Source organism: Ciconia boyciana, chromosome 2 (genome assembly GCF_034638445.1).
Source record: "Ciconia boyciana chromosome 2, ASM3463844v1, whole genome shotgun sequence".
NCBI classification, from domain to species: Eukaryota; Metazoa; Chordata; class Aves; order Ciconiiformes; family Ciconiidae; genus Ciconia; species Ciconia boyciana.
The window spans coordinates 113,372,467-113,396,762 of NC_132935.1; the positions used below are offsets into that span (position 1 = coordinate 113,372,467).

General features: G+C 42.0%; 1 protein-coding gene across 2 annotated transcripts in view; it reads left to right on the forward strand.

The window, feature by feature from the left end:
- ITGA9 (integrin subunit alpha 9) overlaps positions 1-24,296 on the forward strand; it is a 226,437-nt gene that overhangs the window by 40,302 nt on the left and 161,839 nt on the right. For both annotated transcript variants that reach the window (XM_072853606.1, XM_072853607.1), the window contains exons 12-15: positions 2,112-2,202; positions 2,753-2,798; positions 5,826-5,980; positions 12,855-13,015. In XM_072853606.1, the coding sequence (XP_072709707.1) occupies positions 2,112-2,202; positions 2,753-2,798; positions 5,826-5,980; positions 12,855-13,015 (453 nt within the window). The remainder of the gene's footprint in view (positions 1-2,111; positions 2,203-2,752; positions 2,799-5,825; positions 5,981-12,854; positions 13,016-24,296) is intronic.

Sequence of the window (24,296 nt, forward strand, 5' to 3'; positions counted from 1 at the left end):
GAAGTTTAGTCCTTCTTCCTTTTACCATGTATATGCCATGTGCTGCTTTTTAGAAAAAAGAAAGTTAAATGACTCTTTATGGATACTTATAAAATGCACTCATGTGTGGCATGTGGAGGATTCTGCCCGTTTCTTGCTGAGAGCCACTGGTTGGGAGGTTCTTCTCTGGCTGTTGAAAAGCCTGGAGCTTTCCAGCTCTTGCTGAAAAGGATCAGATTTTTTTTTTTTTTTTTTTGTCATTCGTGGGAAAATTTAACATTTTTGAAAAAGGCCAGATCAGCAGGGTGGGAAATGAAATATCTTGCTTGCAATCTCTCCCTCCCCATCGGAGCAAGGCCAGCAGACATGGTGCGTGCCTCTCCACTTGGTCAGTAGGACAAAGCCCAGCTCAAGAGGGTGGCAGGGTACCATGATCATTGAGTCTTGATACCAGTGTCCTGAGGCAGCTGAGGGGGGCACCACTTACAGGCAGTGCCTCCATGCTATTTCCCAGTGTCTGCTGCAGGGCACCGGGCACACCACCAGTTCATCTCCCACATGCAACCAAAAACATTGTATAACAACTTCAGCTCTTTACCTACCTGCCCTGGATTTGAACCCAGAGGTGAAAGACTTTTTGTATCTTATTACTATACCCCTGAGCCATCTTAATGCCCTGGATTTCCTTTTTTAAATAAGCTGAAAGAGGTGGAGGGAGGCCTTGAGGGTATATGTTTTCACCCTTTTCATTTTGTTTGCTTTGCCTACCCGCCCTTTTCTTCATTTAAATTGCTGATCAATGTCGTTCCCTCACGTCCCTTCAGCAGCTTTAGTGGTGGCTATGAGCAGAAGCAGCTTAATTGGCTTTGTGGCCTGCTGTTTTCATTCACGGCACTTAAAAGCAGAGCAGCGTTATACCTCTGCCTTCTAGGCTGTAATAGCCTGCAGATGTCTGCTGGGAATTTTGCGGGCGGGATTTACCACCCTAACTAGGACCCCCCAAAAATGTGATGCAAGTGTAAAGTGGGGAGGAAGTTACTTCCAGTTGGGTTAATCTTATCTGCCCACGAATAGGAAAAGGAGATCTGTACATGGCAGAGCACGGGTTTCTCTTTAAACTGGCCATCAGGGCTGAGGGATATCTTTCTTCCCCTCGTGTCTTTTTTCCCATGAATTTCCTGTCTGATCTTTTGTCCAATATTATGTCCTTTTATGGGAAGGCCAGGAAAAGCTGGTTGCATGTCACAAGCTGTGAAGCACCACCAACAGCCTCGAAATTACTTCGTGGGATGGGTTTTCTCTGTCTATAACTCCTGCAGTCAGATGGTGATTTGAGTTCATGACTTGGATTGGTGGCCCAGCATAATGAATGAGAGCTGGGAGACATCTGATTGCCTTAGAAAATGAGATTTTGATATATTAATTTGCTTTAGACAAAGGCATTTACAATGCAAACCATTTAGAGAAAGTTTTTGTGTTAGTAATTTAAAAAAAAAAGCTATGTTAGAAGTTAATTAATCTTTGCGTTGAGGAGACAGAAATGAGATACAGCTTCCAAACTGACATGAAATACTGCATAATAGCTGATGGAAACCAGAATTTCCAAGTAGGATGAAAATTAATCATTTTGACTTTGAGTATGCTGGCAAGCTTTGTGAAAAGGAATGGTTGTGCAGGATTTTGTGTTTCAATTAATCATTAATTTTGTTAAGATGCTGCTTAAAACTTTTATTTACAGAAATAAAGGTAATGTAAAAAAAAAAAAAAAAGATAAAATCTCTACAGTGCAGTCAAATTCCACCCCCCCGCCCTGCCAAGAAATCTGTTTGATGTATTTTGCTTGGGTCTGCATGAGGGTTGTAATGCAGGTGTGTTTTTTAATCCAAGTCAACACTGGCCTCCTCCTAGCCCAGAGCAGAAGGGCTTCCTGCAGTCAGCAGCCTTCCTGCTCGGGGCTGCGTGGGTGAAGTGTGAGCCTGCAGATGTGCGGCACTCCCAGCCCACAGAAAAGAGTCCCAGTGACCATGAAAATCAGGCTTGAAGGTTGTTTTTTTTTTTTCTTTTGGTTTTTTTTTTTTTTTTAGAGGATTCTTTATGTTACTGACTGATTTCACTTGTGTTTTCTGCTGCAGAAGCTGTCTGGGCAAACAATAAACCCAATGCTGCGGATGTTCGGCCAGTCCATATCAGGGGGAGTCGATATGGATGGCAATGGTTATCCAGGTATGTCCACTACTCTGCCAGCAAGAGCACTGGGGAAATGCAGCAGGAGGCTGAGAAAACAGCAGAGCTGGTCATTTCCAGGTTGCTGGTTCCTGTGATTGCAGGAGGCCAAGGAAGCTGAGCATTTTCTTCCCTTTTTCCTCCGTTATTCAAAGCTCCTGATAAGAATTTGAGCCAATTGCTTGATTCAGGTGTTTGGGCAGTCATGATGAAAGACTGAGATATTAAAGCAGCGGATTTCAATATCTGGCCAAGGTTGTAAGTTGCCTGGAAGCTGCACAGTCATGATGACAATCTTAAAAAAAAAATGTAGTCAATAACATAATAGTAATAATAAAAACCAAACAATGAAGTAGAAGTGAAGTAACATCACAGACATAATCCTCCAGTTATAATACTTATGACATAATGATATTTGAAGGGACCAGCTGGCTGATTTAAGTCAGAAAAATGCTTTTTTTAGATACATGCTCCGTAATTTACCAACTGACTTGAGAGAACTGAATTCTATGCCTCCTTTGTAACTGTCTCAATGTTACAAAAATTTCAGATATGACCGTTGGAGCCTTCTTGTCAGACAATGTGGTACTTCTGAGGTGAGATCAATGTCTTCTTCATCCGCTGTTGTCTTCTTTTTGTGTCTGTTTCCTGTTTATATCTTGTGTGGTCTAAGTCCTCCACCATTCCAATTTTCTCCCTAGTTTATTGTGGTCAGAAGAAGCAAGCTGGATTACTTTTTAAGCAGAACCTTAGACATGGATAGTGTCAAAGAACACACAATCTAATTTAAATAGTGTAGTGAGGGATGACAATATGTAGGACTCCCAGGACTATGAACAAAACAAAGGGTTAGAGCCAGAAGGAGATGTGTTATGTCTTAGTGCCTTTTTAGAAAGGTTGCTCTGAATTTGTGAGAAGGCTTTTTTATTGTTCTTACATTTGCATAAAGTAAATAAATTATGATTTAAGGGAATGCAGTTGCGCAAAAAGCCAGCTGTGTATGATGCCAGGATGTAATTTTGCAAGTTATAATGGGATGCAGAATGAAATAAGAGTCTTCAGGGAAATGAAATATGGAGATGTTTGCAATGCACACAGGATTTGGGCTGCTGTTTCAAGTGTATGAATTAAATGCAATTGCTTGTTTCATCTGATGGAGAGAGGTGTGACAGCTTGGTCCACCAAATTATGCTGGTGGAGAGTTCGAGTAGGAGCGGGTTTGAGATGCACAGACCTGAGGAAGAGAATGGGAACTTTGAATTTTGCCAGTAGCTCCGTTGTTACACTTGTTAATATTTAATAGAAAAATCCTGTCAATACCTAGATGTCGTTAGAAGTAGTCACTAGGGACTCCTGCATCTTAATGGAAGATACAGGGATGTGGTGAGACTGGCAAGACAAATGGTGGAGCTGCAGAACGGACGCGCCAGCCTGCTTCCTGCTTAAGGCAGGAAAAACTTGGCTCTGTTTCCATTTGAATCAGTTAAACAAAACGAAAATAAAAAGGAGAGGGGGAAAGAAATGATCTTGATGATCAGAGTGGGAGGAAATCAAGTCTTCTGAAGAGTTTTCTGTTCCTTCATCATGCACACAGAGGAAGTCAATTGCTGCTTCTGTGAAAAGGTGTGCCATGCCCCAGATGGGATCTCGTAGTCCCACATCTCTGAAACCACTAGAAAGAAAACTGCATTTTTCTCCTGCATTGTTGTTACTTGCAGGGTGGGGAAGGGCAATCTGAAAGGCTTGCTGTGATGTTTAAAACAACATACATTGCAACAGCATGGTGACCTCTGTCCACGCATTCAGTCACTGCCTGGGCGTTTTGGAGGAGATTAGTGCATTACTGCCTGGCTTTGTGGGCAGCCTGATTAATTGCTGCTACTGCCAATTTACAGCATGTCCCTCTTGCTGTTTAGATTCAGATTAGGATAAAGAAATCAACTTTTTTTTTCCGCTCACCCCTCCAGAAGCCTTTGTGAAGTCCTTTGGCCAAAACCAACAAATGTTTTGCCAAGTGATATTAAAGTCTTTGGTGGAAGCTGCGGTGACTTGGGCAGATTGTCATTGCTGTATTGCTCGCGTGTGTGTATGGCTGTTTGACAGATGCATTGGGTTCCGCCCCCCCCGCCCCCATCAGTGAATAACCAAGTGAGCTAAGGTTAAGGAAAAATCACACAGTGCGTCATGGCTGGAGAAATTTGTTTTCCTAGGAGAAATATTTTTCTAGATCAATTATAGCATTTACGTTTTCATATTTCCTCAAGCATTTGGAAAGAGTTTTTTTCCAAGGTGTGAAATGATCCTAGGAAGCTCACTCTTTTTCCTCCTTTTTCCTCTCCCCCACCCCCCTTACTATATATATTTCTGGGGTTAGGATTTATCTTCATCCTTCATCTCAAAAGGCGAACTTGCACTATTATTTCAGGCTGTGGTAAAAGAGTCTGAGCAGCTGTCTTGGAGATTGATGTGAAGCCTGTTCCAGTCGATATGAATTAGGTGTAACCACAGTCCCTGCTCTCTTCTCCCCCCTCTCCCCCACCTCTAAATTAAGTGGCTTGTGGAGTGAGAGTCCTGAAGTGGTTTGCTTACGTGGTCTGGCCTTGCATGGCTGCTGGGATTACCTTAGAAGGGAATCTGCTGGTTGCTGCACATTTTTTTTACTACTAGAGTTGGTTTTGGAAGAACATGTTCATGTTGAACATATACAGAATTGAAACCATGAAGAATAACACTCAGTGAATTTTTGGGCTGAACTCGTGTACTGGGGACGGTTCAGGAGAGCCTGGGTTTCTGGGCTGCTTTTCCCAACCAAGCTGGCGGGGCTTCTGTGTTGTGTGAGAGAGGAGACCCACCTGGGCCGTGATGGCACTCAGCTTGCTTTTCGACTCTGGCCAAGGTCTTCTTCAGCTGGGAATAGTCATAGCAATAACCCGGTGCTGGAGTTGCAAGGGTAGAAAGCTTTCATTCACAGTGCACTGGGTAACTCCTGAAACAGAGTTCAGCAGTGTCAAAAGAGTATTCAATTCTTACCACTTACCGGGAGGGAATTAGCTAAACGTTCCCTCCTCCAGAAAACATGAATGTGGTGTCTTTTGTCCCTCTTATACTGTCAGAAAAATTATGTGTGAATCCATTTCCTACCCCTATGCTCCCTCCTTGACTTTCAGGTCACAAATTTGACTGTAGACCATTCTCTGGAAACGTAAGGTCTCTGCCTACCCATTCCTGACCATCCAGGCTGCTGAGCAAACAGTCTCACTTGCATGAACTTGTCCTTGGTTGCTGTTGTGCTAATTTTGTTATCCTCTTCAGTCATCAGGAAGGCTTTATGCAACTTTCGCTGGAGATGATTATTATTATTATATATTATCAGTTTCCCCAGCTGCCTGCCTGCAAGTCTGTGTGTGAGCACTGAACTTCAAGTTGACACTATGGTTTTCATTCAGACACTAGTAGTCCTTGCCAGCTAGGTCAAGTGCTAATTTATCTTACAGTTCAAATGCACTCTCTTATTTTTCATGTCTGCTTGAAATTGTGCAGTTTACCAAATTTACTTTATTTTCCTTTGGCTGAGAACTTTCCTCTGAATGATCACTCAATTCCACTCCTCTGTTGATCTCCAGATCCAGGCCTGTCATTACCATGGACATCTCCATCTTCCTGCCTGCGTCCATCAATATCACAGCTCCTCAGTGCCATGATGGCTTGCAGCCAGTGAACTGCCTCAACGTCACAGCATGCTTTCGCTTCAGTGGCAAGCGTGTTCCTGGAGAAATAGGTAAGGTACCTGCACCAGCTGTGGACAGGGGCACACTAGCAGGTTGACCTGGAATCAAGGGCTCCCTTTGGAGTCAGTAACAGAGCTTTTATGTGAAAGAAATTGTTCCGAGGTGAGCTGGGCTATACAATTCCAGAAAGTTGGAGGCTCCCCGGGAACTTTCTTGGGCATGTTTTTACCTTCCAATGAGGCTGACGTAATACTGAGGCAGTGTCTTCCTCAGTGAAAGGAGGGAAACATGTCCTTGGGCTTACTGCAAGGACAGAGAACACAGAAGAAACTGATGCTTTGTAAATTCATATTCCCTGTTTACCTCTTGATAACACATTTCTGTATCCGTATCCTCTATCAATGTTATCACAAAGCAGGTTTGATTTGCTCTGGATTAATAGTTTTTGAAAGTCTACAAGGAGCTCTTGAAACAGAGCCCTATAAATCTGAATTCCTACCAGACATGAGCAAATCCTTTTCCGTGCATCAGTTTACCTGTCTGTAAACTGATTATAAATAGCCCAGTATTTTACTGATTGCAAGAATATCTTCCAGGTTAGTTAGTCTCTGTAAAACAGATGGAGTTTCTCAGGTGAATGGAATTGTGTAAGGTGTGTAATTGTGCAAGCCTTTACCTCTTGGCTGCATTAAAATATTGCTTATGGGTTTTACATCCCAATGTTTACAAGTCTTAGATATTGTGTGAAGTGGTATGGGATAGATACAGCATTTCTAAATATTTTAAGGTCTGGGTTTGTTTAGTTCAGCCACGATGTTTTACCTTCGCCATGCTTTAGGAATGGCAGAGGACTTGCAGTGTGTTGCTCAGGGAAGATATCTCAGCCTCACAGTGTGCTGCGTCTCTGCAATGCGTCTGGTGAGGAGCTGGGGGAAGCAGTGCCTCCTCCTGCTCTGTGCCCCAGCCTTTGTGAGCTGCTAATCGAGAAGGGTGAGAGTTGCATCTGTGCATCCCAGTATGCAGAGCCTGCTACATATGAGAGTCAGAGAAGAAAAAGGCTTCTTGCTACTCCTCCTGCCATTCACACAGAGTGAGAACTACAAGCTGCTTGTTGAAGTTGCTCTCTGCAGCTTGTCACTTTGTGACCTGAACAGCTCAAAAAAGTGGAGTTACTAAATTTAAGATTCCTCTGGATTCTAACATATTGGTGCAATTGAGACTTCGGTTTCTATTTTTGCACTTTTTCCTTCCCTGTAAATGATGACTCTCAGCAGACAAATACATGCTTTGATAAAGTATGTTTTGTACTGCCTGCTACTCTGTCAGTTAAGAAAACACTTACCTCTGAGTGCTCCAGGGGTGTTAATTCCTTTCTGAAAATCACTGAATAGATTTTCTGAATATCTAGGTTTTCTTATGTTCCTGTGGATACTGTTTAAAATGTTTCCTTTGTTTTAATTTCATATCTCTGGACCTGTGGCTAAGAAGTGAGCTGCCTTTTTTTCCAATCTAAATATCTGTTCCCCTCGTTTGCAAAAGACCTATCTTCTTGCTTCATTATGTCTTGTAAGAGCCAGCTGAATTGCTCTGTGTTGTCATACAAACTGTACTCCCGATGATTTATTGTGGTGAAGGCACATGTGCATCTTCTTTGGCAAGTAACATCCATCACATTACAAGGAATTTTTTTACTATTAAGTAGATGATTATAAAACTTCCAGCCATTGTCCTTTTATACAATGCTTCTAGCAAAGTGATTTATCTTGAAAACATTGCAGCTAGAACTATCTGACTGTATAAAACCCCTTGGGGATATGGTTTGGATAAAATATCTCAAATAACCTTTCAGTTTGTAATCTAACAGTCAGGCCATTTTAATTACGTTGCAGTTGAAGAGTATCAATTAACAAAGGGTGGAAAAATTCATGGAAATATTGCAATGGTTCCTCTCCTGTGTAGTTAAATGTGGGGGAAAAAAAAAGAATATCTCTCTAAGTACATCGTTGTCCAGTTCATACTCTGAAAGGCATATGGAGGTATTGGAATGCTACGTCAAAGTTTTGTGGCTAAAAGTGTTGGAATTGTCTCAACTTTGAATATCTGGGAGCGGTCTGTTAAGTCAGACGACGAGAACACAGTGCTGACTGAGAATGCCGCTCCCCCAAGGCTTGTCAGCACCGTCGCTCAAGACTGCTGCTTACTGGTGAAAGGCTGGGCGTCGCTCTTGCTTTTGGGCAGCTGAAGTTGGTCGCCTACTACACAAGGTTTAGAAAGTCAAGCTGAACACGCAGGCAGCATTATTCTGTGGCAAATATGTGTCTTCAATGCTTATTTGAACATGTGGTTATTTTGTTAACTGGTGTGTGAAGGAAAGTTCTCTTCGTCTAGCACTGCCTCACACTTGCATATAAACCTTCCCCACCCTCCTTTTTTTTTTTTTTTCCTTTTCTTCTAGTGGTAGTTGCAATACTACTGGTCGTGTAACAGCTATCTGAGGATCTGTGTTTATTGATACTTCTTGATACTGCCAATGACAGTATAATTTCCATCCATTTTGTGGGTACTGTTTGCAGACTACGGTCTTCAGCAGTATGAATTTATTGCTGAAATCGTTTTGTCTGAACAAAGAGCCATGCCCAAGTGAAGCATGTGCTCTGCACTATGTGCCAGGCATTGTCTGACCCTTTGCTCTGCCTCCACACTTGCTGGAGAGCTGAGCATCTAGTCATACACCCACCAATAGAGAAAGCCTCTGATACATCTTGGATGTGTGAGAAATACGACATTTTAAGTTTTCACTCTTTCACCTTGGAATCTCACTCAGGCTGTTCCTCCCTCACTTGAGGGGCCAATGCTTTGTCTCTCCTGGGGTCTCTGTATCTGCAGGAAAGGCAGGGATGAGAGAAAGGCCTTTCCTAGCCTGGATGAGCAGGCTTCAGCCTGTTCAGACCATGCACTATTGAGTGACCAGGGCAAGAAAACAGAGGCTCTGGCATCTCTGTGCATCAAGCGCTGCTTTTGCATTCATCCCTGCAGGAGAATGGAAATAAACTTGTGCCCACAGTCTGGATAATTTCCTCAACAACAACAGCAACAATAATAGTAATAATAGTGCCAGTGTAAGAATTAGGTGAATTTTAAGTGGCTATGAAATGAAGGGGTTTGGGCATTTGGCTAGAGTTAGGCAGATGTGTTAGAAACTTCTTCAAAGTTTCTCTTGTACTGTTCACTTCAGGTGTGCGTTGCTTGTGTGTTGATCCATTTCTAGGGTAGTCTTCATGTCCCAAATACTGTTGCCTGAAAGACTGGTGTGAGATTTAGTGTGGAATAATGGGCTGCTTGACATTTTCGCTCTATCAGGATATGTTTCTAGGACTGAAGAAACACACCTGATCCAAAACCTGATGGAAGTGGCCACTCCTCTTCTTACCTGTATCCTGCTGTAGTTTGGTGCAGGAGTATTATTGCTGTCTGTCTCTCATTTTTCCAGTCCACTTGGATGCGGGGATGCTGGGATGCTGTATGGATGTGTTGTTCAGTGTATGCCCAGAGCAGTGAGGATGACTCCCTACTTGGAAGCTAGGGACAGCACTATGAGAAAGGATTTCAAACAAAGTTTGAAGTAAGGGGAAAAGGAAAGCTTTTTGGGAGAGGATGGGGGGAATGTCCTATGTATGTTGTCATTAGCTAGGGCAATTTTATAAAATACTTTTCTTACTTAAGAATTTTCTCTGCAAGCAAAGTTCATGAATTATTTTCTCCTCATAATTACTGGTAGAGAAGACAAAGAAACACATTCCTCTTCTAATGGCTTTTTGTTATTATTTAGTAAGTTCTTAATTTTCTCCATGTGGTGCCTCCCCGTCCCGTCCCCCCCCCCGCAAATCACTACTATAGCTAGTAGTTTAACAAGCACTTAAGGATGTGCTTATTCCTGCTGAGCATTTGGCCGCCTGCTTTTTTTGTGCTGTAGCACCATCTGAGTGGGCAGCAAAGGGATGCACCGGGCAGCTTGGGGTGTGTAACCCCTCCATTAGCACAGCCAGCTGCTATTCCCATTTTAGCTCATGGGATACTGCTGACGGATTTCAATCCTTCCTCACTCCTCTCTGCTTCAGGGCTGCCTTCAGCCCTGTGAGGGGACGACTCTTGCATCATGAGTACCTATGTGCCACTTAGGATGAAAATCCATTATAAAATGCTTCTGCCATTTACTTGGTTTGTCTGTTACTGGCTGAAGTAACTCGCCTGGTCTGCTGGCTGGCGGTCCTCTTGCAGGTATGACCGAAAATTTCTCAGAGGGAGCTGTTATCGAAGCTTTTAGGCATTTAACTTTAGTTATGGAAAAGGAATAGTCATTAGAAAAATCATGCCCTTCATCTGAGCTCACCAAATCCATGCCAGAGTTTTATTTTGATCGTGTGAGGTTGGGTGGGCAGATCCCCAGAAACATTTCTAACCAGATGGGCTTAAAGCTGATGGACAAATATTTGAAGGCGTTACCTGCAAGAGTTAATTTGCTAGCGAAAACTTGCCTCCCGATCTCCTACTAGAATGAGCAGGAGGAGCTTACACCACCAGCAGCTAAGTTTGGCCAGTTATCTCCCCACCCTGGTTGCTTTTTGGAAGCGATGAAGCTGGGGAGGGGAAAAAAAAAAAACCTTACTCATGATATTTCATTTTTTCCACTGATGTGACATCATTGGATATAACATAGAAACAAGTTGTCAAAATAAAGGGGAGGTGGGGGGGAGGACAGGAACTGTGCTGCTTGATTGAAAACATCCACTGCTGTTTCGGAGAGACAGTAGCTGGGATCGTTTTGCTCCGAGGCCTGGTACGGGGCTTATGTTGGGATGCCTCTCCGCGCCTGGAGCGAGGAATTGTTCAGTGTCCGTAATACGTTGTGTTTTCTTTGGAGAGCCTTTGAGCCTCCCCAGGCGCCCCTGCAGGCTCTGCAGCCCTGCCTTCCTTTGGTGCTCCTCCTTTGAAGAGGGCTGCGTCTCCCTGCGGGGCTTTTTGCCTCTGCCTACGCAGGGCCTAGGTTTGCTAACGGATTTTCTTGTCTTTATTCTTGGGACGCTGGTGCAGATCTCAGCATGCGTGTGTGCATGTGAGGTCTTGAAAGCGGAAGGGAGACAATTGGGTGTGGGATGTGCACACTTTAAAAAAGAAAAAAAAAGTTAAGAAAGAGACTGCTGGGATTTTAAACAGGCTAGACCCTGTTTTTCTGTTTAGGTGGTGCTCTTTAGTGGGACTGAGCAAACACCACTTAAGTGAGAGTTTTTGGTGCTGAGCTTGTCAGAGTTTGAAACGCTTTCAAGGCATTATCCTTCTAAGCAAGTTATTCTGCCAAAAGCAAGGAAAAATGTTCAGGTGAAGCCCTGTGATGGTAGTTAGGCTGATTTCTCAGCTGTTGCTTTTCTTACTACCTAGGGTGTATCTCGGGTTGCTTTGCGTGAACTTTTGAGTGTGGTTTTCATCAGAATGCAAGACTGCAAATGGTAGTGAGGTTGGCTTGAATTATGTGAATTATGAATGTTCACAGATACTTTTGCACCAAGTTTTACAATATAATTAAATAAATTCTTCAAAGTAGTGAAATTTTGGTGGAGAAATGATTGGAGGTGATAGCATTGGCAGCAGTGTTAATTTAGAGAGATTAGGATTTTCATAGATTTAAAAAACCCACAACCACAAAACCAAATAAAAACACAACAAAACCCAGCAAAGACCCCTTGCTGAAATTTGGTATAGAAGACCTCAGTGCAGGAACAGTGTACATTTACATTGATAACAGTTGAAAACATTTACATTGATAGTTTATAAAATTCTGGCTTAAAAGAATTTTACATTTATGGGGAGCATATTATCTGGCATCAATCACTTGGGACTTAAATAAAAGCCAAAGCAGTAATTTGGCAAACATCCTACATATGTAATGAGTCAGCACAGGAGCTGGTGCTGGCTGTCATTTAGGAAGTTTATCAACTAATTAAGCCATTTATGGTGAGCCATCTCATGGTATTCCCATTATTGCCTTGATAACAGCTGAAATCAATACAGGCCGTGGTCTGTGATGAGTGAAAGGATCTCACAGCCAGTGTTTCTCTTGTCTGTAGAAAGCAGCAGAACAAGCATTCGTGCTTCTGTTGCAGTTTCATTGCTCAGGTTGTTGTTGCATTTACCAAAAGGAAAGGTATAGCTAGCTCGGATTATTCAATCACTGTACAACTACTTTAGGTAACAAATAAGTTTTCTTTTGGACACAAATATATCCAGTCACAAAACAACTGATTGTGTTAAGCTACCTATCCTGTAGAACAGCAGGAAACAGGATTTACAGAGATACAGCTCATTAGTCTCTGGGTATGTCTTCTGTAAACTGCCAGGGATGTGTAACATCTAAAAGGGAGATACTGAGTGCAAGGCAGCAACCTCTAGTTAAAGGTCTAAATGCTAAGATGACTGCAAATCAACAAAAGGAATTGTCAGGAAGTACCACATCCTGGTTGACATTTGCATGGTTTGTGCTGTTCTAGAAGGAAGACAAAGCTTGAGGCTTCTGCTCTTGTTGTTTGTGTTGTGGGTTTGCTTTTTCTGTTAGCAACATCGTTTAAGCATCTTTTGTTTCTTTTCTTTTTTTAATTAAGTGTGCGTGTCTAGATGTATCTTTACACACCATTTCCTATGGGAAAGGATAGGCTTGGGAACGTAGCGACACAAAACCTGGGAGTAGGTTAGTGACTGGATTTGCTTTTGTGCAGCCACAGGAAGCTTACTGATTGATTGAGGGCCTGCAAGGGTTGACCTTTCTTCAAGCACACATGCCCCCGGGGGCAACAGGATCCATTGATAGGTGGCTAGAAAATAACTATTGTTCACTGACATCCTTTGTTTTCTTCTTCTTCCTTTTTAAAACAGGTTTGAATTATAACTTGACTGCTGATGTGGCAAAGAAGGAAAAGAGCCAGCAACCCAGAGTTTACTTTGTGACTTCTGGAGAGACAGCGGGGCAGGTCACAGAGAAGTTACAACTGTCATACATGCAGGAAAAGTGCGAGCATTACCTAGCATATGTCAAGGTCAGTTCATTCCCATCCTTACTTACGTTGGCCTCACTGCAATTCCACTCTTTTTTTTTTTTTTAATTAAAGTGGTGCTACTTGGCTTCGGATGTTCTTTGTTTTCCTGACAGGTGGATGAAGTTTTTTGGGTGGAAGCTCAGAACTTCATGCTTGGCATGATTTGTCAGTCTGAGCACCATCGGGCCTTCAAGACCTGGTGCCAGGAATATGTATTTTATTTACTTTTGATCAGGCGCATTTGCGGGGGATTTCTTTCTTCTTTTGGCTTGGTTTGTTGCTACACTTGTTATACTCAAAATAAGGAGGCAAAGTTTTGTTTTGGCAGGAGCAGTAGGTTTAGTGTTTAGTTTTGTGTAAGGTCTGAATGCACAAGGGGCTGGTGATGCAATGTGCATGGGAATGGCAGGATAACGTGGGATCTGTCCTGAAGCAATTGGGCTCTTCGCTTTGAAGAGCACCCTGGATTCCATCTCAGCTTGAAAATAGCAGGGGGATAACTTAATTTCACGTGTCATGGTCCTAGGGATGCAGAGACTGCTTTCCAGACATGCTGGGGACATAGAAAGGGCCTGTTCTTCCTGTGACAAACTGTTCGTCCAAGGTCTGCTAGGACTGTAGTTATCTTTGCTTGGCAGCTGTTGTTGAAGAAATGTCACCCAGATGCCATTCTGTTTGCAAAGTAAGCACAATAGTTTTCTTCTCAGCTAAGAAATTTATAAAATGGATTTTAAAATTATATAGGAAGGAGATCTATCTTTTAAACTACATATGTCTTACAAGTACTAATCTGTATCGCCAGTCTAGTGGGAAGTATGGTTGTGTGGCGAGTTGCATATCCTCCTTACTGAAGGACATATTCCCATAGATGAGTGTGACCTAAATTCAATGGATATCACTTGGGACTGTCTTATTTTGAGAATCCAGCAAGTCCAGACATCCCTAAATGTTTAACTTTTCCAAGAAGCTTCTTTGTACCTAAAAACTGTGACAATGGGAGATAAAATTAATCCTTTGACTTTATCAACATTTTGTGCATGGCTGTTGAGAGAAAATAAAATAAATAAATATAGGGATCACCAAGGAGGAAACACTGTCCTGTTAAGTTGTGTGGATCTCTGGGAAGAGACTAGATATCTTCCATGTTTTTTTTTGTTTCTGGAACAACCTTTGCTTTCTGCTGTGGAAAAGCTTGTTAAAGAAAATTTAGACCTATGAGATTACCATTACTTGAAAATATGGCTCTGAGTTTACTAATTCTGGTCTTTCTCAAATGAGCACATCTGCGTAGGCTTTAATGTATTGAATCTGGATGAAAAAGAGCCATATGCCTTTCTATCTTAACCCAATAAGGATTGCTTTCACGCTAGCCCTGTTGTAGTTTTTGGGTACTACACAGAACTCATTAAAGGGCTACATATGCCCAGGAAACTATTTAATTTATTGTAGCATTTCTAGCTGATGTTGGGAATGCAAAGGTAAGAACTATTTTTCTGGAAAACTCCTGGGAAATTTGATTTTTATAGAAAAGAGAAATGTTTAAACATGTTTAAAAACTACCAACAACTTAAAGCAAAACAGCTGGTTAACAAACAAGGCTACTGGCTTTCTATATGATATAAGCAGCTATTTTTCACAGTTGGAAGAATAGCAGGAAGTGTCATTTGTTCGTGTAAGGGAGAATGCAACGTAGTGGAGAAAGATAATCCCTGTGCTTTCATGGGAAAGGTGATACGATCCACGAGGCTACATGACATTAGAAACATCAAAGAGAGCCCTGCAGACTCTGGAGGAGTGGAAATGGGGTCATGATCTTTCACTGCTATCCTTGAGTAACAGCTAGTAAAACAAAAACAAAAACCCTGAAAACCAAAAAAACTCCCCAAACTCCAACTGGAAATCTCCTTGATTGCGTAGTTTTGTGATGGAAGGGGTGATAAAAGATGTGGGCTTAAAATATACGAGGTATTTCACTTAGGCATTCCTCTTTCCTTTTATTTACTGTACTCCTGATGAATTTGCCTCCGTGGCAAATCGAGTTGTTTGCACTTGTATCCTTAATCTGTTCACTTTATTATTGTTCATTTGAATCCCTGGTGACAAATAGGTTTATACAGTAACATGAGGATGTCAGTTCTGGACTGCCTGTGATCAAGGATAGAGAAACTGTTTGGATTTGTGCATGACCTCATGTGCTAGCTTGACAAACCCTACTAGGTAAACAAGGTGTCCAGTCCAAATGGCACACAGCAGAGCTCCATAGGTTACGTTAAATGAAAGCCTGTGCCAGGCCTTGCTGGATGACATTGTCTTACCAACATGTAGTTCTAGCATGCTGGAGGCATAAAATAGAAGGACTGAGAAAAGTCGTGAAAAAACTAGACCTATACAAGCTTGCTGCAATTTCTTTTGACAGATTTGATCTCAAGAGACCCCAGTGAAACTGAGCACTAGAAGAGTTGCAGTCTGGAAAGAAACTGACAGGGATACTCATTAAATCGTTTTGCAGTTGATAAGTGTCAATGCTTTCAGCATGACTTCTTTCCTATTTGTGGTTCCCTCTCTCTCAGGACAGGAGCTACTGTTCTTACTGCTGCTACTGAGTTTGAGTATTAAAATCTTTCTTTCCTCATAACTGTGTGACTGAGAAGTGGATCTCAGAAGGTTTGTAGGATATGTGTAGCTCAGAACTTGATCTTGTACAAGGCAGGCTACCAAATTACAGCTCAAGTTGCTAGAATTATGGTAGTTCATGAGAAAATGTGTTTTTCTGGTTGAGAACAGAGAATGAAATGGAAATGCTTTGGGACTTCAAAATGCTTTGAGTTTGGTTTTGTAGTGGGTGTGAGGAAGTAGAGGAGAGATGCAGTTTTCTGACTTCCCCCCCCCTTCATTGGAACCTGTTTGTTGATTTCTAGTTAAGAAACTTTAATTCTTTAGTATACATAGACAGTAATTCCGATACTCACAGCGCCTCAGGTGTCATCTGGAAAAGCTGCATTTGTTTTAATTTAAACAACCTTTGGAGGTTTGACTGATGTATTCAGTAGAAAATGGACAGCTGGTGCAAGTGGCTATTAACTGAAACGTTCAGGAGCATCGCTGGTTTTCTCGTGTCAGTGCGTAGCTGATCCCTGCCATCTCTCAGGAGGTGCTTTGCTGCTGGACAGTTCCTCCTCCAGACATCTGGAGATGATAGTGCTGCCACTACAGACCTTCTCTCCTTCAATGGTGATAAAACTACTAACAGCAGATAAGTACGTTATGTGGTAACTGTCTGTCATTTTTGCTGGAGGAAAATGAAGCAAAAGTTTAAATCTGATTAGCTTTTTTTTTTTTTTAAAACGGATTTGGTTTTTTGGTAGAAGGAATGGCAAACATAAACATGAGAAAATGGAAATTGGTACTAAGAGGAGAAGAAGAAAGAAAAAGTAGAAATAGAGAAGATGAAGAAAATAAATGGGGTTAGATGCTTTACAAGTGTCTCCTTAATCTTAATACCTGGGCCTGCAGCTGAAATGTAGAGTTTTCTCTCGGGAACTGCACTCATCTGATGGTGCTCAGAAGACTTGAGCTGTGTGTTTAAGACTTGCTGTGATCAGGGCATTGACTCTGAGGAAACATTGTTTCCCCTTTCCAGTAACTGCTGTGGTTGCCTCCTGCTTATGTGGGCTCCCCTAATATTTAGGATAGATTTACCTCTGGATAGGACAAAAGAATTTGATGCAGACAGCAAAGCACATTGTGCCTGCAGATTTATGCAGGGTCAAATCTCATCTTCCTTGATTTATCACAAAGGTGTAATGGTGATGATGGTGAAAGCCCTTTGTACGATTCCTGCATTTATTAAAGCAGCACTGTCTGGTCTCTTAGCCCACCTCGGGCCAGCCAGCTGGGCTGCGTGTTGCTACCAGTCACTGCTGTCTGTGTGCAGAGTGAACGTTGTAATGGCTTCAAACACCATCAGCAGTCCTGGCACATGATTAAACCAGACACAGCATTTATATTTTCCAGAGATCTTTATCTTGGTGACTGTCTGGTTGTTTTAAGCAGTCTCATGTTGCTCATCGTATTAACTCTTAGTGGATCCGGCCATAGCTCATGGGGAGGATGGGGTTGAGAAGCAACAGAGGAGTGGTGATACCAAAGGCTTTTCATAACAGCATGTCAGTGAGGATCTTGTGCTGTGTTTGTACAGGTAGGTTTGCAATAAAATGCTGCCTTTTCAACAGAAATTGCACAGCTATGTTTTGTTCACTGCTGAATTCTGTAGCAAAAAATTGCCTTTTTGTAAGTATGTTCCTGGTCTTTGTCTGCTATGCATCACTGTTACCTCAGGTCTCTAAAGATACTCTGGGTTGCTGATCTCACACAACTTCATCTCTAGTGCTCGTCAGTTTTAGTCACTGTCTGTGGTTGTGCTTGTTTCTCCCTCTGTAGCTGTTTGATCTCATCTGAGGGGGATGCATGTATTAGTCTCTCATTCTTAATTCATAGTAATCTGGCTTTTTTCTAGAGTCTGGGTAGCAAAGCACTCAGTCTCGCAGTCATGTGTGATGTAGAGATGGTATCATCTTGATCATTTGCAAGATGTACTTTCTTCTGAAAGTTGTCTGCCTGTGAATTAACATCTCTATGTTAAGGTTTGGCTGGTGGTGTTACAGGATAGAAACATACAGCTGGAGATACTCAAGAGCTTATTTTGAAGGTTGTTTTTTGTTTTGTGTTGGTTTTTTTTTTTTAATGGGATTGGCTTCTCCCATACTGTCAACACAGAACCTTTTGGGGGGGGTTCAGCACAGCTTGGTTGCTCACTTTTAGCAAGGCCTTTCCTCGGATGCTCGCGCTGTGATCGATGGATCGTGTGTTGGACATGGATGATAACTACCGCTTTGCGGAGGAAGAAGTGAAAACCAGACCTTTAGCAAGTGCAGCTCCCCTCAGTAGTGACCTGACTGGTCCTGCGCACCTCTCCCTGGGAGAGGAGAGAAGTTGGAGCAAGTCAGGGGGTAATGCTTGAAGCAGAGACTACTTTCACAGCAGCAATAGCTATGAAAACTTAGTCATGATTATCTAGGATTTCACAGGGTTTGGACCACTGGACAGACAAAGGGAGCGCTGACCTGTTCCAGCCTGCAGCAGGAAGTTTATCGTTGCTGGAAGACGAAAGCTGCTGTGTAGTTTTGCCAGGAATGACGACTGCAGTGAGACTCAGCGCTAAGACCAAGAGCAGAGTTGATATCTTTGAGTTTGTTCCTTTTTGTTGTTTTATATAACTTTTTTTTTTTTGCCCTTTTGCTGAGCCAACTGGAGAAACTGTCAGGCTGAGCCAGATGCAGTCATAGCATATGTTCAGCCTTAAAGGGCTGTGGGATAGGTGGGATGATCATGAAGCACAGGGATTTATTTACAGAAGCATGCTTTCCGGAACAACTCTGTTTTCCAAAACTGTGCAATGTGTGCTCGTAATCTATTAGCACAGCCTGCCTCCCCTCCAGCTGAGCAAAATAAATAAAATCTTAGCAAAATAAATATAGTGTTTTCTGTTGCCTTACTCTGTAAAGTCATCAACCCTCTCCTTTCAGATATGCTCTGGCCGGCACTGTGTAGAGCTGATGTCTCACCTTGAAAAATAAGCCAGGGAGAAGAGAAGCTGCATTTTTTTTTTTCCTGAGTAGCTCATATGGGCAAGGGAAGAACAGTTTTTAGATGCATAATTCTGGGTTCCTTTTCATTGCCTCTTAAGTACAGGGATTTAGACGTACCAGAAAGAGTATTAGAAGTTGGTGGGAAGACTGACATCTCTGAGCTGAGCATTAACTGTATCAAGATTTAAATACTGTTAATGACCCTGGAGTTGTCTTTGGCTTTTCCAAAGGTTTTTGCAAGGTTCACCAAGAGCAAGTAAGATTGTCTTTCAAGGGTGAGCTTACACTCAAGTTCAAAACTGTCCTGCACAATGTGGCCAAAATGAAGCTGCCAAATATGCGTGGCACTAGCAGGCATCCTTTCAGAGGGGACCCATGCTGCAAGTAGTTAAGTGCTGTGAGATCTGCTAGGGCTGGTAGTGCAGCTACATGGGAGAGCGAATTGTAGCAGATATTGTGCTATTAACTGTTTGGGGGCTTTTTACTGGGCAATGTAGCTAGTAGGGCTGTTTGCTAGCCCAAAGGGTCTTGTGTCCTGAAGCCAGTGGGAGGTTTTCAGCTGTGAGCTGAAGACAGAGGTTTTGTCCAGATGCCCTCCTCTGCCCATCTTCCCAGGTTTTTAAAGAAATCACTTTTTTTTTTTTTTTTCCTCCTCACATTGATAGATGATATAACTGAACTGGGTGGAAAATGTCTCCTTTCTGGTTGGAGAGTGTCTTTTTGAGTATTTTCTGCTCTGTATGAAGCTTGTCCATTATAAAAACAATGAACCAAAAACCCCCTATCCCATTTCAAGTTTTAGCAAGGTAACTAATTTTAGTTTAGTTCACTGTTGCTCTTTGACTTTTGCCAGCATGTATGAAAAAGGCCAAATACGTTGTTTATGGCCCAGGCAGAAACTTGGCTGCTCTGGTGGAGCTGCTGTCAGACAAAGTTCCTGGTTAATCACATTCATGAATCCAAGTAGAGAGATTTTATGCTCCCCAAATTAAATAAATATCATCTTGAATGAGGCTTAGTCAGTAGACTTACAGCACAGTGGCTGCTGAAATTCTGCTTTGCCTGCCTTTTATTTCTTTTTAGCTGCCTTTTATAAAAACTGTAGTGTTTCCTGCTAAACCCTAAAGGAATCCAAATTTTTAATCTTGAGTCCTTTGATAAACTTGTCCCTTTAATATATTCCGTAATGGGAAAGAAATATGATTTATTTTTCAAGTAGAGTCTCTCAAAAGTACATATTTCTCAAGTTTTAACAGAGTTGAGAATTACTTTTATTGCGTGTAAAGTCTTAATGAAGCGTGACACTTCACTGCTGCTCTTAGGCATTCAGTAGCAGGCGTATGCCTGGCTTTACTGTCTGCCCACTGATGTGTTTCCGTCTGATACTGTAGCTCCTCAAAAAGAGATTTCATTTGCAGATTAAATCTTTTGGAGACTCAGGAGGGGCAGATTTAGGCCTGGACAGAGCATGGCTTTTTTAGGGAGGGGGATGCCAGAGCCCACGGTTTGGAGAGGCTGTCCATGAGGCTTTTCTCTGAGAGGAGTCATTGCATTTCCCAGTGATGGCACTTTTAGGAAGTGAATGGCCAAACAGAGATAAAAGAGGTGCTGCACTTTGTGCTAGGAAAAGTAATTCCAAAAGGCAGGTAATGATGGATAGGAATATTTTTGCTTTCTCTGGCACCCCTGGTTAACCAAGAGCTTGTTTTCTCAGGTGGAAAGAAGCAGCAAAGAAGGCAACACTACCGTTTTAGAAACTTTCTAAGCTTGTTTTTTGTACAGAGTGTTATAAACTAAACACGTGATGCTGTAAAAGTTTATTAGTACCTTTTTGGGACAAATTTACACTTAGGGGGAATACGCTTAATGCTAGAGTATTGCTGCAGAAAATTACAATAGGGAACAGCTTGTTTGTCTTAGTGGTTTTCCTGTTATAACACATGGAGGAATATCAGTCTGTGCGGTAATCTTAGACACACACATGTACACGGTTGGTTTATCCTGTCCAAACTGGGGAGTGCCTAAAATTATCACCCTTTCATTTTGCTACCCTTAGGAAGGAGTGAGCCGGGCACTTCATCAGGAAACATTGGAGGCAACTTCCAACAGAAAACTCCTCTCTAGTCTAAAAAGAAAACAATTAATTTTGCTGGCTGTGGCTTCTGGGTGTGTTCCAAACCTAAAACCTCCTCATAGTCGGAACAGACTTGAGTCTCTGGGAGACTCTTACAGATGCTGTGTTTGGTTTGGGTGGCAACACATAATGCTAATCCAGTGCCCTAATTCATACCAAAAGTGCCTGACAATATGTCTGAAAAAATGTGGGAGTAATAGGTTGCAGGCATAGAGCTTTTTTGGCAGAAAATGCCTTTTCTCCCTTTCTCCCCCACTGTGTAACTTCAGTTGTGGAACTGAATTAATCTTGAACTCCTGAGGTCCAGAAACAATTGAGGAAAGGCGTGTACCCTGTGCTGTTACCCTCACCCCCATGTGCCCACTGGCATTTCCATATACAATGGGGTAGTTAGAGATGGTATGGTTGTGCTGGTGATCAAAAGTTACATCCCTGGTCATAGGCTTCCAGTTTGTTGCATAATTTTAATTATCGATTCCCCTTGTAGAGCTCCATGACCTCTCCTGGAGTCCCAGTTATTTTAAGGAATGTTTAATATTCTGTACCTGTTGTCCTACACTAAAAAAGTTGTCCTACGATAGCTGTGCTCCTCTGGAGGTTTGAAATAGGTAGTTATCTGGGAGTTCAAATTGTTTTCTACTTGCCCACAATGTCTTTGATCTGATAGCACGTGCTTGAGCTTGTTTCCTGACTTTATATACAAGATGTTCTTATGGATTGGATGCATTAGGCTTGCATTAGCTTGTGCTTCTCCACTTTGGTGTGTCATGATTTTACGATGGCCTTTTCGCCCATCAGATGTTTGTGGCTGCTGTGTTTGCTTTCAGTGGTCATTTTTGCTTTGAAAAAAGGATCATCTTTGAAAATAAGCGTACTTTTGAAAGCTATCCTCAAAGCGGTAAAGTAGTCAAATTTTAGGAATATGTGCAATCTAATTTTGAGGGTTTGTTTCTTCCGTTGGCGTCCTCTGGCTGGCTCACAGTGTAATGTGCCATTTGTTTTCATCTGGTGTTAAAATTTGTACTGTTGCATGTGAATTACACAGCTTTAAAAGAACGATTTTCAGAAGAGGATATTGTAAAGGCTGCATAGAACATAACTGTTTGATTCTTAAGCAAAAACTCAGTGTTACTGCACCAAAGAGGTTTCTCTGATCAAATTCCACCAAGAACGTAACGTAGCAACTTCAGTGTTTCACAGAAAATTTCACCAGAGGATCTTCTAGTCTGCCTTTATTGTCAAGTTATTGACCACTTTTTCTGCCTAAGTTGCACCTGTTGGTGTTCGTGACTTCTCGTACGTAACACGAGCAGTTTCTTGTAAATAAAGTCCTCCTTGAAATTATTTGTGAACATTTCTTTTCTGTGAAAAACTGAAAAATACTTAATAATGAATGACTTTTGCATGCTTTTTATGCAAGTTGGTTTATTTTATTGTCATCTTGTTGTTCTAGCTATTTTTATCTGCTTTTATGCATGGGTTTTATGGCACTGAATATGTTTTACTCTGTGATATGTGAATGTGCATAATACCATAAGGCTAGGACTGGGTGATAATTACTGCCTGACTGTAATAACAAATAATAATGAAAAGGAAGAGAATCCTGCAATAGTTTATATTGCCTTTTTTTTTGTCCTGGGAGAAGACCCAGGTCTGGTGTTAAATTCTAGACTGAAAAGTTAAGAGTTAGCTGTAAATCTAAGGGAATCTAATGTGAGAGTAAAGTAAATTTACTACTTCCTTCTTCTGGCACACACACTGCATCACTTAAGACTTCCTTAGATGACAAAATAAGTTAAAAATACAACTGGTTAAACTTGTCAGGACATAGTAATTTTAATCCTATTAGCAGACACACAGCTTCTCATTTGGCAAGACTGACTATAAGGGAACTGACATTAATGTAACTTTGGTGAGAAGAAAAGAGTGTAAAAATAGAAACAACTAACAAAGAATGTAAGTTAAAACAGGGTATCTCTTAGCTAAATTTATACCTTCTTTCCTATATTTTTGACCTGCTAGGATATAGAAAGCGCCAACTGAAGCGTACCATTAGCCATGAAAAAGTTTTGGTGAAGTCCAAGTGTATAGGGACAACGGTCTGACGGAAAGGCTTTTGAAATCCCTTCCTTGTAAGAGACTAAGCTCTATCACTCTGCATGCAAATTTGGCTTGTGTGCTCTTGCTCTGGGAGCTAGAAAAGATGCGAAAATTGAAAAACCAGAAACTTCATTGTGCTCCAAGGAGTAAAAAAAAAAACAACAAAACACGGTATTTAAATATATGTGAAGTTCTTACCCTCTTGCATCTCTCCCTTTCACTGGGGACAGGCAGTGCATCATGGACGCTTTGAGAACTGACTTTTGAGAATGTTTTTAGGAAGTGTTGAGGTTTTCGGTCCTTAAATAATAATAATTAAAAAAGTCGCAGTTGCTCCTGCAAGTGCACAAGCAGCAACAGTGTTGGAGTGGCACAACCTGTAAACTTTGATTTTTGCTCTTCAAACTCTGCTCTGTCTTTCAGGTACAAAGTGTTTGAGACCAGAGTGAAAAATTATAAATTTTTTGTTATTGTTTTCTCATAAGGATTTTCTTTATTCAGAGAAAACAGGTGGTTTCATGCAACCGTAATAACTATAAACTACTCCTTTTAAATCATTGAGCAGATCACTGAGTGGTTCTGAATCACTCTTTTGATTATGTGCTTTGCTTCATGCCCTGGTAAAGTACAAAAGCCTGACAAATTCATATGGTAACAAACCCAATTTTGTATGAAAAATATTACCCCTGTGAAAGTGAGTAAGTCTAGTTCCTGTTTTGTGGTGCATGACCCCCCACCCTAGAAGCAGCTTGCCCAGGACAGGCTGCTGGTTTGCCCCCATTCAGTGAGCTCTGCAGTTCACGGTGAAGAGGAGGCTTGAGCCCTGCAGCTATAATTGGCAACCCATGAGCTCCCTGTGACTTGGAGATGTCAGTGGGGGCCCTGGCACATGTGAGTGTTCAACCCATCCACTGCTCGATTGCAGGAAGGGAGTTGGAGGAGGTGGTTTCCATTTTCTTGTGTTACCCATGTGATTGTTTCCATGAAAGCTGCCCCTATCCGCTCTCGAATTGCAGCAGCAAAATTTGTGAGCTAGCATGGAGAGGCTGAGCCCTGGAGCACAGCCAGATTTGGGAGCCCAGTCCTCAATCTGTGCTGAGAGAACACAAGCACTGCAACCCTGGCAATAGAAATCAATGGCAAAAACTATCCCAGGCTTCAGCAAGGGGTGAGGACCTCTCCTGGAGACCAGAGCAGACCCTACTCACGTGAGACAGCATTTTCAAAGCCTTTCCTGAACCCACAAAATATTTCTGGCGTGGGGGAATAGATGAGTGTTTAAGCTGGTTTGGGACGATGCTTCCACCTCTGGTATTTCCAGCTAAATGCACTGGGGCAGGTTGTGCTGCCTGTGTCTCTGCTTGACCGATAGGTATGTAGTCAATTGTGGCAAAATGCA